Genomic DNA, 13315 nt, shown 5'->3' with positions numbered 1-13315 from the left:
GCATGGTAATGAGAGAGGTTGGAAGATGCGAATGAGGTGCTGCAATGAATACGGCACAAAACCAAATAGGAATAAGGGGCTTTCGAAGACTGGGGGGTCCTTTCGAAAGGCCCCCATCTACCCAGGCAGCATGCAATTCGAAAGCGGAACTTTTGGATTGCCGTGGCCGCCATTATGCTAATGAGGCACTACATATTCGTGGCAGCGCCTCATTAGCATCTTCCGACCTTGCTCACTACCATGCCCCTTTCGAAAAGAAGGGGCTAGTGTAGACATAGCCTTGGAGGAGAAAATATAACTTTATATATGAGGCTACGGAGTTTTAATGTAGAAAAAGTATAGGGCTGTGTATAAAGAACAGCAAAGAAAAGTATATTCCTGAAAACTGAAAACTTGGGGACACTTCCTGGAATTTGCATAATTTTTGAACTTTCTAATATTTCTCCCGCTAACCCACCACAGTTTATAGCTTCCATTGTGTATGTGCTGTTGTAGCAGCGCTGGTCCTACCACTGAAACCCATACAGGACAAAACAACCTATACTCGAATGGGACCACATCTTGAAAGGTCTTTTTCTTTGAACCCTCTTTTCTAGCCTTCCAATGACTCCCAACTTCTTCAACCTCATCCTCCGATCAGGACAGCGTAATTCAAAACGTCACCAGACCCTGCCAGAACAACATACCTTCACTGCTCACCCCACACGACACAGCCTTCAAGGTCCATGTATCCTACATATGTCCATCACCATGTGTAGTTCACCTTAGTCAATACACTAACTGCCGCGATACCAGCTATATGGGTGGACCGAGACAATCAATGCGCTCTTGAATGAGCTCACACAGGAGAGTGAGAAAAGACATAAACACCCTGATGTTTTTCAGAGACCCATGGCTCCACATCTGACCTCTCCTTCCTCCTTCTCAAAGGAATCCCGCCCAGCTCCTTCTAAAAATGAGCCTGGGGGCTTAAATGTGTAACGTTGCTAGACACTAGCAATTATGGATTGAATCAAGACACTGGGGAATTTATGGCTTATCACAATGATCTGTAACCCATACAAACCCCAGTTTGCCCTTATTCTGCCTTTTTCCTCACAGTTTCCTTTCTCTCCTGTAACCAGAAGGGTGTGAATGAGCCATTTCACTTAGCATGGAGCCTTGCAATGTGTGTTAGCTCTTCATACAGAACCATCTTTTCCACTGTGTGTTTAGCTGGGACTACCCATCCCAGACCTGAAGAGAAGCTCTGTGTAGCTCAAGAGCTTGTCTCTCCAGCCACCAGAAGTTGGTCGAATAAAAGATTATTACCTCACCTACCATCTCTCTCGGCAGCTTACAACAATACATATCAGTAAAAAATCAATCAGTTAATAAGTGGCCTCACACCCCTGCAAGTCCAGGCCAGGCCAGGCCAGGCTACCTAGTGTATGGAATGTTCAATAAATACTCATCAATCTGAAGAGAGGGTTTGTCTAGTGGGCAAGGTGTTTAACTAGACTCTTGGGCTCTATTCAGGGTATAATAATGGATGCAGACTTGATCTTGCTGTACCTCTACGTTCCCTCTCATGCTGTCTGTCTCATCTGAAGGACAAGTTCTTCACGGACAAGGACTGTCTCCCATTAAGCCTCGCTGGAGATGGGAGTGGGGGTGGGGATAATTGAGGTTGGGGTCCCTAGGCACTTTTCTGTGAAAAGTAATTACACTCATTAGTGGTAATAACGATGCTAATTTAGCTGTCTGCATTGTACTCCCATTATGTTAGCTGATGCTATTCCTGTTCATGTTATAAAAAGGACATTATTTTAAATAATAAGCACTCTATGAACATGAGAAGCATTATATAAGAGCTAAGTGCTTAACCCATCTTCACTAATCAATCAGACTGTTCAACACCCCTGCCAGGAAGGCAGGGAATGGTCACAGTTTAATCACATCTTATACATGGGAAACTGAGTCTATGTCTGCACTCAGCAGGGCCTACAGCCACCACAGGCCCTTGGGCAAGTTGGGAAGTGGGTCCGACTCTGAGTCCTGGAAGGGGGCGGAGCCAAAGGTGGAAGGGGCGGGGCCTAGGGCAGTCAACCCTTATTGCCATTCAGCCTGTGGTCCTGGGTCCCCTCACTCCATCAGAGCAGTGTGGGGTGGTGGAATACCACTGCTGCAGCATCTCAAAGGGACCCAGAATTCTGACTGCTGCCACAGTTGAAGCAGCAGTGGTGGCAGCCAGTGCGCTGGGTCCCTTTGAAACACCAGGCCTCCATGCAACTGCTGCCTTTGTCCATCCAAACTCCCCACCCACTGGCGGGCCCGTCTGCACTGACGCCCTTGTTGGTAAAAGCTTGTGCCGGCCAGGGTGTGCACAAAACACCCTGGCCATCCTCCGTTTCACCCACAGACGCACAGGAATGGCCACCTGGACAATCAACAGAACCGCCAGGTTTGTGCCGAGAAAGGGTAGAGTGGATGTCCTTAATGAGACAATTCTGGGCTCAGATAAGAGAAGTTTTCAGGAATATCCCTTACATTTGAAGATGGGGATAGGGCTGCAACCAGCATTATCTCCAGTATGGGAATGGACTTTGAAATGTGTTCTCTGCCTCTGGACAAACACTGGCCCCTGACGTGGTGCCCTCACTTTACAAGACTCACTTCACAGAGCTGGAGCTTTGATAATCCTGATTAACAATTCAGTATTCACGTACCCATCTTACTGGTGAATTGAGCCTCTTTTCTCAGCAAGAGTTTGCTGAAGAGCAGGCTGCATTTTTTCTCATCCCATAATGGCATGTAACCATAGCGTTCGGCCCAGTAGGATGGGAGCAATGGGAAATACCATGGGGAAGCCATGCCGTATTTTCCTGCAACCATAAACAGAAGGAAAAAAAGGGAGGAAACAAATTAAAATGTTTGTTCCTAGCTGTGATTGTCCACTGATAAATAGTAAAAGTCAGCTCACAATAGTCTATTCTTGCTCTGATGCCCATGTGTACAATTGGTATCTTCTATCGTCTCTCACTGGCTATTTGGACGTAGTGTAGATATATTAATACATTACTATATTATAATATAATATATAATTAATATATTATTCTGAGTCATTTCATAGTCAGATAGGAGGAGCACTTTACTTTTCTGCCTGCTGTACACTGACTGATGGACTATTTCACCCACCAGGAAAGAGAAAAAAGCACATCCTAGTCCTTTCAGACCCTTGCCTCAGGGCATGAATTACTGTGTGAAATGAGGAAGACTGTGGCTGGGTTGCCTAGTGGCTAGATCTCTGCAAAGGCAGGCTGCTATGCAGGCAGACACTGATTCCTCTTCTGAACCTCCTCCAGTCCCCCTGTAAGTCAGCTAAACTGAGCCAGGCTCCTTGCTTTCCTCCTCCCTCCAGGCCTGGCATTGGTTGCAGTGAAGCAGAGCGGAGCTAGCTGGGCCCAGAGGTTCTCTTTAACCCCCTGGTTGCCAGGTTCTTCTTTCCCCACTCCCTCACAAAGACAAATCCCACAAAACAAAACATGTGACAGGCAAAGGCTCCTAACCTTTTATCCTCCAAGTACAGGTCTACCCACTCCCACTATTTCTGGAGTCAGACAGAGTTGCTTTAAGAGAGACTGTGGGACAATGCCATGTAATACTTTATATTCTTACCTGGGAAAACATTCCTGATGTACCAGCCCAGAATGAAATAGATGAAAGAGTCTATCAAAATTAACCAGCACATCCAGCCGAAAGAAGTACTGTCGCCAGTCATTGGGGAGCAATACATATTGTCCCATTGCAGGCCTGAAGCAAAGATATAAAGAACATCCTGTGAAATGCATTGATGAAGTTATCTTCAAGGAGCAAAACTTAGCTTCATTCAACCCCTACATACCTATGCCCTGTTCCTCATATCGAGCAATGTATTGACTTGCGTAACTGAAGGAAGTAGGTGACAAGAGGCTCTGTGGAATAAATTGGAAAACACATTTACCAAAGTACTTACCTAAAAACATTAATTGGGCCTGCCCCAGCAGCCAGAGATGTGGATGAGAATCTTTCCCCTGACTTCACTGAGCATTGGGTCGAGCATATTATTGATGCAATTTTGAATAACTGAAACTCAGCGAATTAATCATTTGACTTACATTTAGCCTGGGGCCAAATTTACCCACTGAATTCAATGTTTGCTTTTGCGAGCAACGAATTTGGCTTCTGGGACATAGCACTCTTTGATTCCAATGAAAAATTTGCCTCCAGAAGGAGATTTTTACTTATGTCAAGCCTAATGTCTTGACTTGCCACAGGCAATAAGAAAGCTATCCTGAATGCCACAATGCCACAAAGGCCCAGATCGATAGGGGTATTTAGGCTCTCAATTTCAATTGAAACTGGGGAATTTAGAAGGATACAGTTGAGAATTTGGGTATAATTGCTTTACGCTGAAGGATCTCAATGGAATGCCAAGATCTGAGGTTTGAATTGCAGGACAGAAATGGCTTAGTAAGTGAGATGTTTGCCCTTGCTCCTGTTATCATTTAATCCCACACTTCAGTTAAGAAAGGAATTGATATCACATCATCCTGGATTTTTTTTTCCTCTGGAGCAAGCATCACATTACAACTCCTTAGGCCAAGTCTATATTAGACCTGAAAGTCAATCCAAGATCCACAATTCCAGCTATGATAATCTACATATCTAAGATCCACTTATCTGGCTGCCCTCACTGAGGGAGGTCAGCGGGAGAATCTCTCCCATTGACCTCCCTTACTCCTCACAAGAACGAGGAATACAGAGGTTAACTGTTGACCCAGATAGTTTGGTTTCATGGGTCCCCACTAGGCACATGGAATCAAATCCCAGAAGATCGACCCTCACGGGGTCCACCTCCTAGTAAGTGTAGATGCACCCTTGGTTCTGTTTTCATGACTATGTAAAGGTGAATTCGAGGTTTGAGCAATTAATAAATTGGCAGTGCCAGGTGTAATGAGGACAGCAAACGTTCCTCAAACCTCTGAGAGAACACCCGTCCCAATTCTTACCCGTAACAGCCTGGGTGTTTTAGCTATGAACGGCTCTTGATCAGAACCAGCTAGTCATGGACGAAGCCACCAAGCTCCCATTCAACTGTGAGGCAAGGAATTTGGGGTGCACCAAGAGTGAATGTCTACTCCCAAACACCCCAGCCCCTTTATTCTAATGAGAAACAAAACTTACCAGCAGACTCTTTACCGAGAAGCTGAGATGATTCTCAATGACCAGCAGCACGATGAAGGGAGAAAAGGTAAGACTGTATATGAGACTGCCCACCAAGGCTGCAATGTTGGTGTTGTTGAAGAAGACACTGATGAAGTAGCACATAGCTATGATGGAGAGGCCGTAGTCCAAGAGATACAGGAACAGGATCACCACATTGGTTTTGGGAAGGATATTTCCAAATTTCAGGACAATGATGAGAAACAGGATGGTGATTAGAAGGAAGATGGCACATTCAATGAACCAGGCAATGAAATGGCTGCTGGAGTTGACTCCCATCATCTTCATGTACTGCAACACAGAAAAGCGACAGCTATTGTTAAGAGGTATTTCTGATTACATACATGTCGCTGAACGACCTCAATATCCTTGTCTCCCACTAGTGCATGAATTTAGTGCAGGCCCTCCCTGATTTTGGCATGGGCTCTACTTATCAACCAGAGCAGCTCAGCAAACATGCACCATTGGACTCTTGGGTTTGCAGGACAATCCAATGCAAGAGTGCCATCTCCCAAAAGGTATACAGCCCCCCACAAATCCAATGCACATGCTAAGACTGGCCTCTGGTATAACCGTATTTGTTGCTTCGCTAGAACGGTTAGGGTGTATTTTAAAAGATGTCTATTGAGCAGTTTTACTCCGAAGACGCTTTAAATCTCGGCTCATAGTAAGAAGAACGTTCATTTCCTCATCACCCTGTTACTTGACATGGCATAAAATCCAGATCCTCTTGGTGTAAACAGACACCACTGCACTGAGATCTCACTAAGGGTAAGTCTGTACTTACACTTCCGGGGTTCGATTTCGTACATCTAGTGGGGAAGTGTGAATCTAACTGCCAGGGCTCGACAGTGGACCCCAGTACTCATTATCATGAGGAGTGAGGGAAGCTGACAGGAGAGTTTCTCGGGCTGATCTCCCGCAGTGAGGACAGCCAAAAAAGTTAATTGTAGATACCTCAATTCCAGCTATGCGACTGCCACAGCTGGAACTGTATATCTAAGATTGCCTTTCAGGTCTAGTGTAGACCTGGCCTGTTTTACATCAGCTGTGAATCTGGCCCTATCAGCTTCGGAAGCCTAAGGATATTACATGCTGAAGGAGAAACCACATTCACACCTTTTTTTCTTTAACCAGTGCAACTGGTTACATTTCTAACAAGCCTCATGGGACACAGGCGCTGGTGGAAAAGTGGCATCAGTATGCCAAGAACTGGATATAAGATGAGATCAATTAGTCAATTCTTTTTTTTATTTTTGTTTTTTTTTTCCTTAAAGCTCATTAAATTTCCATCCATTTTTGTAAGTGGTCATTAGTTTAAGGCATTTTTGGACATCCAGCAGCTGTTTCCACGGGACTGCTTGTGAGAAGAGATCTGTCTGAGTTCTTGTTGATTGCGGAGGGTTAAGTTTGCATAAGCCCTTTGGCTCTCAAACCTGTAGTACCTGTTCACTTTGAAAATCCAATTAAATTATGGGAGGAAAAAGAGCTTCACTTTGCTTTCACTGCTATTATTTTCCCTCTGGTAGGTATAATGAATGACAAGCTCTCCTTCACTAGAAGTGACATGAAATATGATGCCCGGGGACATGTGGGAAATAGCTGACTTCAAGTGCAGGAAGACCCCGTTTCACTTCCCCCACTCCCTACAAAGCAAACACCTGAAAACATTTAACAACTAGTCCAAGGGTCAGCAACTCTCCGCCTGGCTGCCAAGGTTGGCACACAAGCCGATTTTCAGAGGTACGTGAGGCAGAAGCTCAGTCCAGCCCCGCCTCCGCAATGCAGCTGGGAGCTTGCTCAAAGCCATGCCTCCGCTGGATTAACAAAAGGCCAGCTAACGCCACCAACCACCACCTAAACGGTAAAGCTCTGCATCTTAATTAATGAAGCTGTTATAAGCAGGACTATTAGTGACTTTAAAAAGTATCACTATGACCGGCACTTGGATTGTAGATGCAGATCCAAAGGTCAAATTTCGGCACTCCACCTGGGAAAGACTGCTGACCCCTGCACTACTCTTTTCAACTCTTCCAGTCTCTCCTTGCCATGCTTGTAGTCCTGATAGGCAGGAAGTGACATACTAGTAGCTACTTTAGAACCTTTAAAAACATATGATGCCTGTCTTGAGTTTGGTGGGAATGTAGGAATTAAACGAGTGCTGGCCAAATGATGGGTGCTGGGGGGCATTCTATTGGCTGGGGTCTGCCCCCCCCAGTTTTAGCCTATATCCGGGGAACCTTACATCTGCTGAGATTGTCAAACCCTCCTGATCCCCTGGTACATGCTCATCCAACCAGAGCCACAGGAGACAAGCCATGAGAGGTATCATATGTGACTTGATTGACCCCAGTGACCTTCCATGAAAAAGCAAGATCACAAAAGCTTCACAAGACAGTGTGCAAAAACACTGCCTCTCCAGCAAACTGTTGTGGTAAACTCAGCAACCCAGATTAAACTTGAATTAGGGGTGAATGTATGTCGATTGTAGGCTAGAGAGGAACATTTTACATAGTCATCCCCCATCCCCCCCACTGAATGAAACAATTAAAGGTGGAACCTCTGTACTCTGGCACTCTCTGGTCTGGCAACAGCCATAATTCTGCGTAATTTTAGTTAGCCAGATGACCACTTATCACGGGTATGGTTAAATTTCTCATGATCCCATAAAGTTTGTTTGCAGCCACCAGTCCTGGCTCTCAGTGTTCTGTGCTGTTGTTTAGCTCTAATTCACCCCTAAATATCTTCTACGAGCCCAGCAAGCAGTGGCAGTGTTGGTAATGCTGCTAGACAATATTGACCTCCTGTGATGTGGCACCAATCAGGTCCTGAGGGTGCCAAACCAAAGAGATTCAACCTGTAATAACACATCAACAACCTGTCTTCCCCACACACCCAAATGGAAATGTGCAGCAGACAAGTTAGTTTATTTGCAGAAACTCTGGGCAATCCCCAATAATTTGATAAGCTTTCATTTTAACAAAGAAAGCAGTTTCCCTTATATTCAGATTACGTCATTACATTGACTCCAGACATTTCCCTCTTTAAGATGTGCATTTTATGCATTCAGTTCTGGGTTTTCAACCCTTGTGACACGCCGGTCAATGTCACATCATATATCTGCTGCATTCCAGAGAGAAAAATCTAGTCATAATTCCATTAATGTACCTCATAAAGCCTTAGATCTTTCTCTTGAACAAGCTTTTTCACAAAAGCAGCTATAAACAGCGACCAGGCAGCCATCAGAGCAAATGGAAGAGAGTAGGTTATACTGCTTAAGAACCTGTAAAAGGCAAATGCATGGTGTAAGTTGAATAGAAAGTGTTCTGGCTTAGGGATTTACGGTGAATATACTTTTCAGACTAATACTCTTTGCAGAAGAAAACCACGCTTATGTTTTGAAATGCGGAGTATAATTTATATAAGAATAAGGATGTTTTGCATTTCCATCCAAGAGCCTCCAGACAGTTTAAAGTATTAAGGAATTAACCCTCATCAGCCTGCTATCCTGTAAGTAAGGGTATGCCCCCGAGTGAGGATGTGTGAAATCGAACTATCGGGGGTCCCCAGTTAATCCCTGTATGCTCAATTGTCGTGAAGAATAAGGGAGGTCAACGGGAGAGTTTCTCTCACCAACCACCCTCAGTGAGGACGGTCAGATAAGTCGATTGTAGATAAGATGATTCCAGCTACGCAGTTGCTGTAGCTGGAACAGAGTATCTACAATCGACTTTAAGGTCTAGTGTAGACCTGGCATAAGTATTATTTGTCTGATTTTACAGCTGGGGCAACGGAAGCAAAGAGGGACTGAGGACAACATTTTCAAAACTGTGTGCCTAAACTTAGGCACCTAAATCCACAGTACTGGTAATTCAGGACTCCCAGTGACGCTAATCAAGACAGTCAGCTGGTAACTGCCACTTCTGAGAATCTGGCTGTTTATTTCTGTGCCTAAATTTGGATTCAGGTGTCTAACTTGATACCCACACGGAAAACTGTTGCATAAGCAGCTTGCCCAGAGTCAGACCGGGGAAGAACCGCTATTATAACCCTTATTTTACAATCACTAGCCCTATGTTTTAGCTAATAGATTTTCCATCCCATTCAAAAGAAACTACAGGTTGAACCTCTCTAATAGGGAACTCTCTCACCTGGCAAACTCCATAATCTGGCATGATTTTAGTTAGCCGGACAACCACTTATCATGGGTGTGGCCACGTTTCCAGTAGTTCCATAAAGTTTGTTTACTGCCACCAGGCTTGGCTCTCAGTGCTCTGTGCTGTTATTTACCTGTAATTTACCACTAAATATCTTCTAAGAGCCCAGTAAGCAGTGGAAGTGTTGGTAACGTGCTAGAAAATATTGACCTCTCATTGTCTGGGAAATTCTCTCGTCTGGCAGCAGTCAGGTCCCGAGAGTGCCAGACGAGAAAGAGGTTCAAACTGTAGAAGTAGTAGTAAAATAAATCTATTGTACTTGAAAACAAGTTTATTAACTGACTATTCTTCCACAGTAGATACATTTTAATGAACATACAGCATTGCTCCTTTTTTTGGGAGAAAGCCAAAACTGTTTCTACAACAAGTTTCAAATAAAATAATTCCAAATTTCATTTTATTCTGAATCGTTTTAGTTGCAAACTCAAAAACAGCATCCAAATTAACCCATTTTGGGGTAATGTTTTGATTTAGATGAAACTGCATTTTTCAACTACAAATGTCACTAGGTTTCCAAATTTCAGCAGTTTCCAAATGCTATGATACACATGAGATTTTTGCCACGATTGTGGCCAGTTAAATGGTAGTTCTGTGGCAGCAGCTGATGTGTTTTGACTTTATAACATTTTATTGTAGCATCATTCCCCACCTGCTGGGTAGTTTAATAACTGAATGAAATGGAATCTCCTGAACTTCCAGCTGGAGGAAGGAGAGTTGTGAAGGTTGAGTTGTTTTCTTGGAAGCAAGCGTGCGAGAAAGGCAGTTTACAACCCACTAATAAGTGCCTTCAGGAAAGAGTTCATAATGATTCAACAATAATAATCCATATTCTTTCTGTAAAAAGTTTGACATTTTGTTTGACCTCTTCCCAACCACCTCACTGTCGCAATAAGGTGGCAGGCCATTTGCACATGAACTATTTTATTGAAATCTACATTAGAAGAATAAAGCACTCTTTCTCTCTCTCTCAGCCGGCCATTGTATAAGGTTAACAAGAGTCCTACAGCTTGCAGGGGTTTTTTTTTTAAAAGCTCAAGTGGCACGGACTCACGCGTTTAGTATGAAATGTTCAGGGTCAGCCGAGTCAGTTATATTGTCACCTGTAAAAAGATGATCTGAACTAAGAGTGTAATTTGCCGAATAGCCCTCACTGCTTTAAAAGTAATTTTAAACGGCATTTTGTGTAGGCTTTTACCTGGCTTGGATGTCTTGTCTGGTCCCTGCAATAATTCTGAGATCTCACTGTCTCAGGATGCCATTCCTCATCGTAAGTGTCACACCCTGGGGACAGATTCTCGGTTGATATAAAACGGCATGGGCCCATTAAAGTCAGCTGAGTTATGTTAATGTACAGCAGCTGAGGAAGATCTGGTGCAAGGTGAGTAGAAGCGGAACACCTTACTCTTGGGCAACTCTGTTTGTCATTCAACACTCATTCTGGTTCATACACAATTCATGCTGTACCACTTGGTGAAACAGGCATTTAACCCTAACAACTCAGTGCACAGTGTTGTGCAGAGGAGGGTTACGCCCTCATCTCCTCTACAGCTCTTGCAGCACCTGAAAGAGGAATATATAGCAGAACTGTACACTATGAACTGTGCCTAAACTGAAGTTGCTGGGACAAATATTAAATACTGCTCCTTGACCACGTCAAGTAAGTTAAAGCTCATCTTAAGGCTCATAAATGTAGGGATGTTTCTGCTCAACAGATGAGCTTCCCAGTTCTAACATACTATTGGCATTCATATACCTACAGGTACAGGCCAGGATTCCTGAAGTCTAATCCCAGCTCTGATAGTGACTCACTATGCCTCAGTTACCCCATTTGTACAATGGGGATAGTCATTTTCGCCTACAGGGATTATGAAAATACACCTAGTTGTAGTGCTCCAAAGAGACAAAGCACTCGGGGTGAAACCCTCACTCCACTATAGTCACTGAGAGCGTTACCATTGATTTTCATGAGGCCAGGACCTCACCCTTCATCCTTTAAAAGAACTAAATAGTATTTTTAAAACCTCACTGCTATGTAGAGATATAGCTATCTCATAGAGCTGAAAGGGACTTTCAGAGCACAACTAGTCCAGTCCCCTGAACTCACAGCAGGACCTATCACCACCCCTGAAAGATTTTTTTTTAATCTATTTGCCCCAGATTCCCATACTGTCTGCCTGTAGAACTGAACTCACAGGTCTAAGTATAGCAGGGCAATGCTCAGAACACTGAGCTATCCCTCCCACAACAAGCATAAATACTTTCACTTTCTATTGTGATTTCCTTTTCATGGGACCATGACTGTAAGGAAGTTGGTAAGTCCCAACCATTGTCATGGATCCTGCTGAACGCATAAGATGTCTTGCCAGCCATTGTGGTTGACAAGAAGCAATGGATTTAATCTAAAGACAGGGAGATTTGGGTTAGATATTAGGGAAAAAAATCTGATTCAAAGGATGTGTCTACACTAGCATTCCTCTTTCAAAAGAGGCATGCAAATGAGGGAAATCAAAAATGCAAATGAGGCGCAGATTCACATATCTAGTACCTCATTTGCATCATCTTCTTTCACAAGAAGAAAAGGAGTGTGGACACGGCTCTTTCGAAAGTAAACCCCATCTTCGAAAGAACCCCTCTTCCTATTTTTTTTTTAGGAAGAAGTGTTCTTCCGAAGATGGGGGTTACTTTCGAAAGAGCTGCGCCCACACTGCTTTTCTTTTTTTGAAAGAAGCTCTTTCCACAGAAGAATATGCAACTGAGGTACCAGATATGTAAATCTGTGACTCATTTGCATTTTTATTTCCCACACTTGCATGTCTCTTTCGAAAGAAGAATGCTGGTGTAGATGTAACCAAAAGGTAGGTAAGCTTTGGGAATAGACTATCCAGGGCGGTTATGAAATCCCCATCACTGGTGGTTTGTAAGAATGAAGAAAACAAACACCTGTCACTGATGGTCTAGGTTTAGTTGGTTCTTCCTCAGTCCAATGGCATGGACTTAGCCAGCTCTACAATTGTTTAGTACTGAATAAGTAAAAGCTCATGGACTTACTTATCTTCATTGTAGCAGGGGTAAGGAGTAGCCTGGACCTGAACAGCTATTTCCTGGGGACTCCTCCCAGTCTGTAACTCAATGATTGCTCTCTCGATACTGTCCTGGATATAAATAAAGGCTCGGCTGTAGATCTGGCTCTGTGAGGCTGAATTATGTGGGCCCACGGTCCAGATCCTCTCCCTGATCCTGTTTGTTGTTTGGGAAATCCTGCTGCTCATTCGGATGGTATAATTGAGCAGAGGAGGAAGGGAGAGGCTGCCAGGAGTGGCTCTCCTCCGTCTGTTTGATGGTAGCTTGAAAATGACACCTGAGAAAACAACAGAAAAGGTTATTTTTCAGCCAGTACTGATTGCAGTAGGATGGTGCCACCTTGTAAGTTTAAAAAAAATCTGAACTCCACTTTCATATAAACCTTTCGCATATTAAAACCCAGCAGTCTTTTAAATAAAAAGCCTACCACTCAGGTGAACATGCAGTTTGTTGTCACTATGAGGCATGTCAATGTAGAGTTAGCTGTTGTTGCTCAGCTTGTCTTTACGCTGGAATTAGCAACATTGACTGGTGGTTCCGGCCTCTGAGAACTGACCCCTCTGAAAAGCAGACTCTTTAAAGTTATCTCTCCTTCAGCACTCAGTACTAGGGACAATTAAAATCACTACAGGTTGAACCTCTCTAATCCAGAACTCTCTAATCCAGCAACATCCGTAATCCAACATGATGTTAGTTAGACACTCATCATGGGTGAGGCCAAGTTTCATGTGGTCCCATAAAGTTTGTTTCCAGTCACCAGCCCTGGCTCTCAG

At 43.8% G+C, this 13315-nt stretch overlaps 1 protein-coding gene across 1 annotated transcript in view; it reads right to left on the bottom strand.

Moving 5' to 3' along the window:
- ABCA12 (ATP binding cassette subfamily A member 12) overlaps positions 1–13315 on the bottom strand; it is a 125076-nt gene that overhangs the window by 57951 nt on the left and 53810 nt on the right. The window contains exons 23-28 of the mRNA XM_075000868.1: positions 12510–12819; positions 8413–8527; positions 5206–5535; positions 3884–3953; positions 3658–3792; positions 2709–2864 (exon numbers count right to left, since the gene is read on the bottom strand). Of these exons, the coding sequence (XP_074856969.1) occupies positions 2709–2864; positions 3658–3792; positions 3884–3953; positions 5206–5535; positions 8413–8527; positions 12510–12819 (1116 nt within the window). The remainder of the gene's footprint in view (positions 1–2708; positions 2865–3657; positions 3793–3883; positions 3954–5205; positions 5536–8412; positions 8528–12509; positions 12820–13315) is intronic.

This window comes from Carettochelys insculpta, chromosome 8 (assembly GCF_033958435.1).
Source record: "Carettochelys insculpta isolate YL-2023 chromosome 8, ASM3395843v1, whole genome shotgun sequence".
NCBI classification, from domain to species: domain Eukaryota; kingdom Metazoa; phylum Chordata; order Testudines; family Carettochelyidae; genus Carettochelys; species Carettochelys insculpta.
This window is presented reverse-complemented; position numbering and strand designations above follow the sequence as displayed.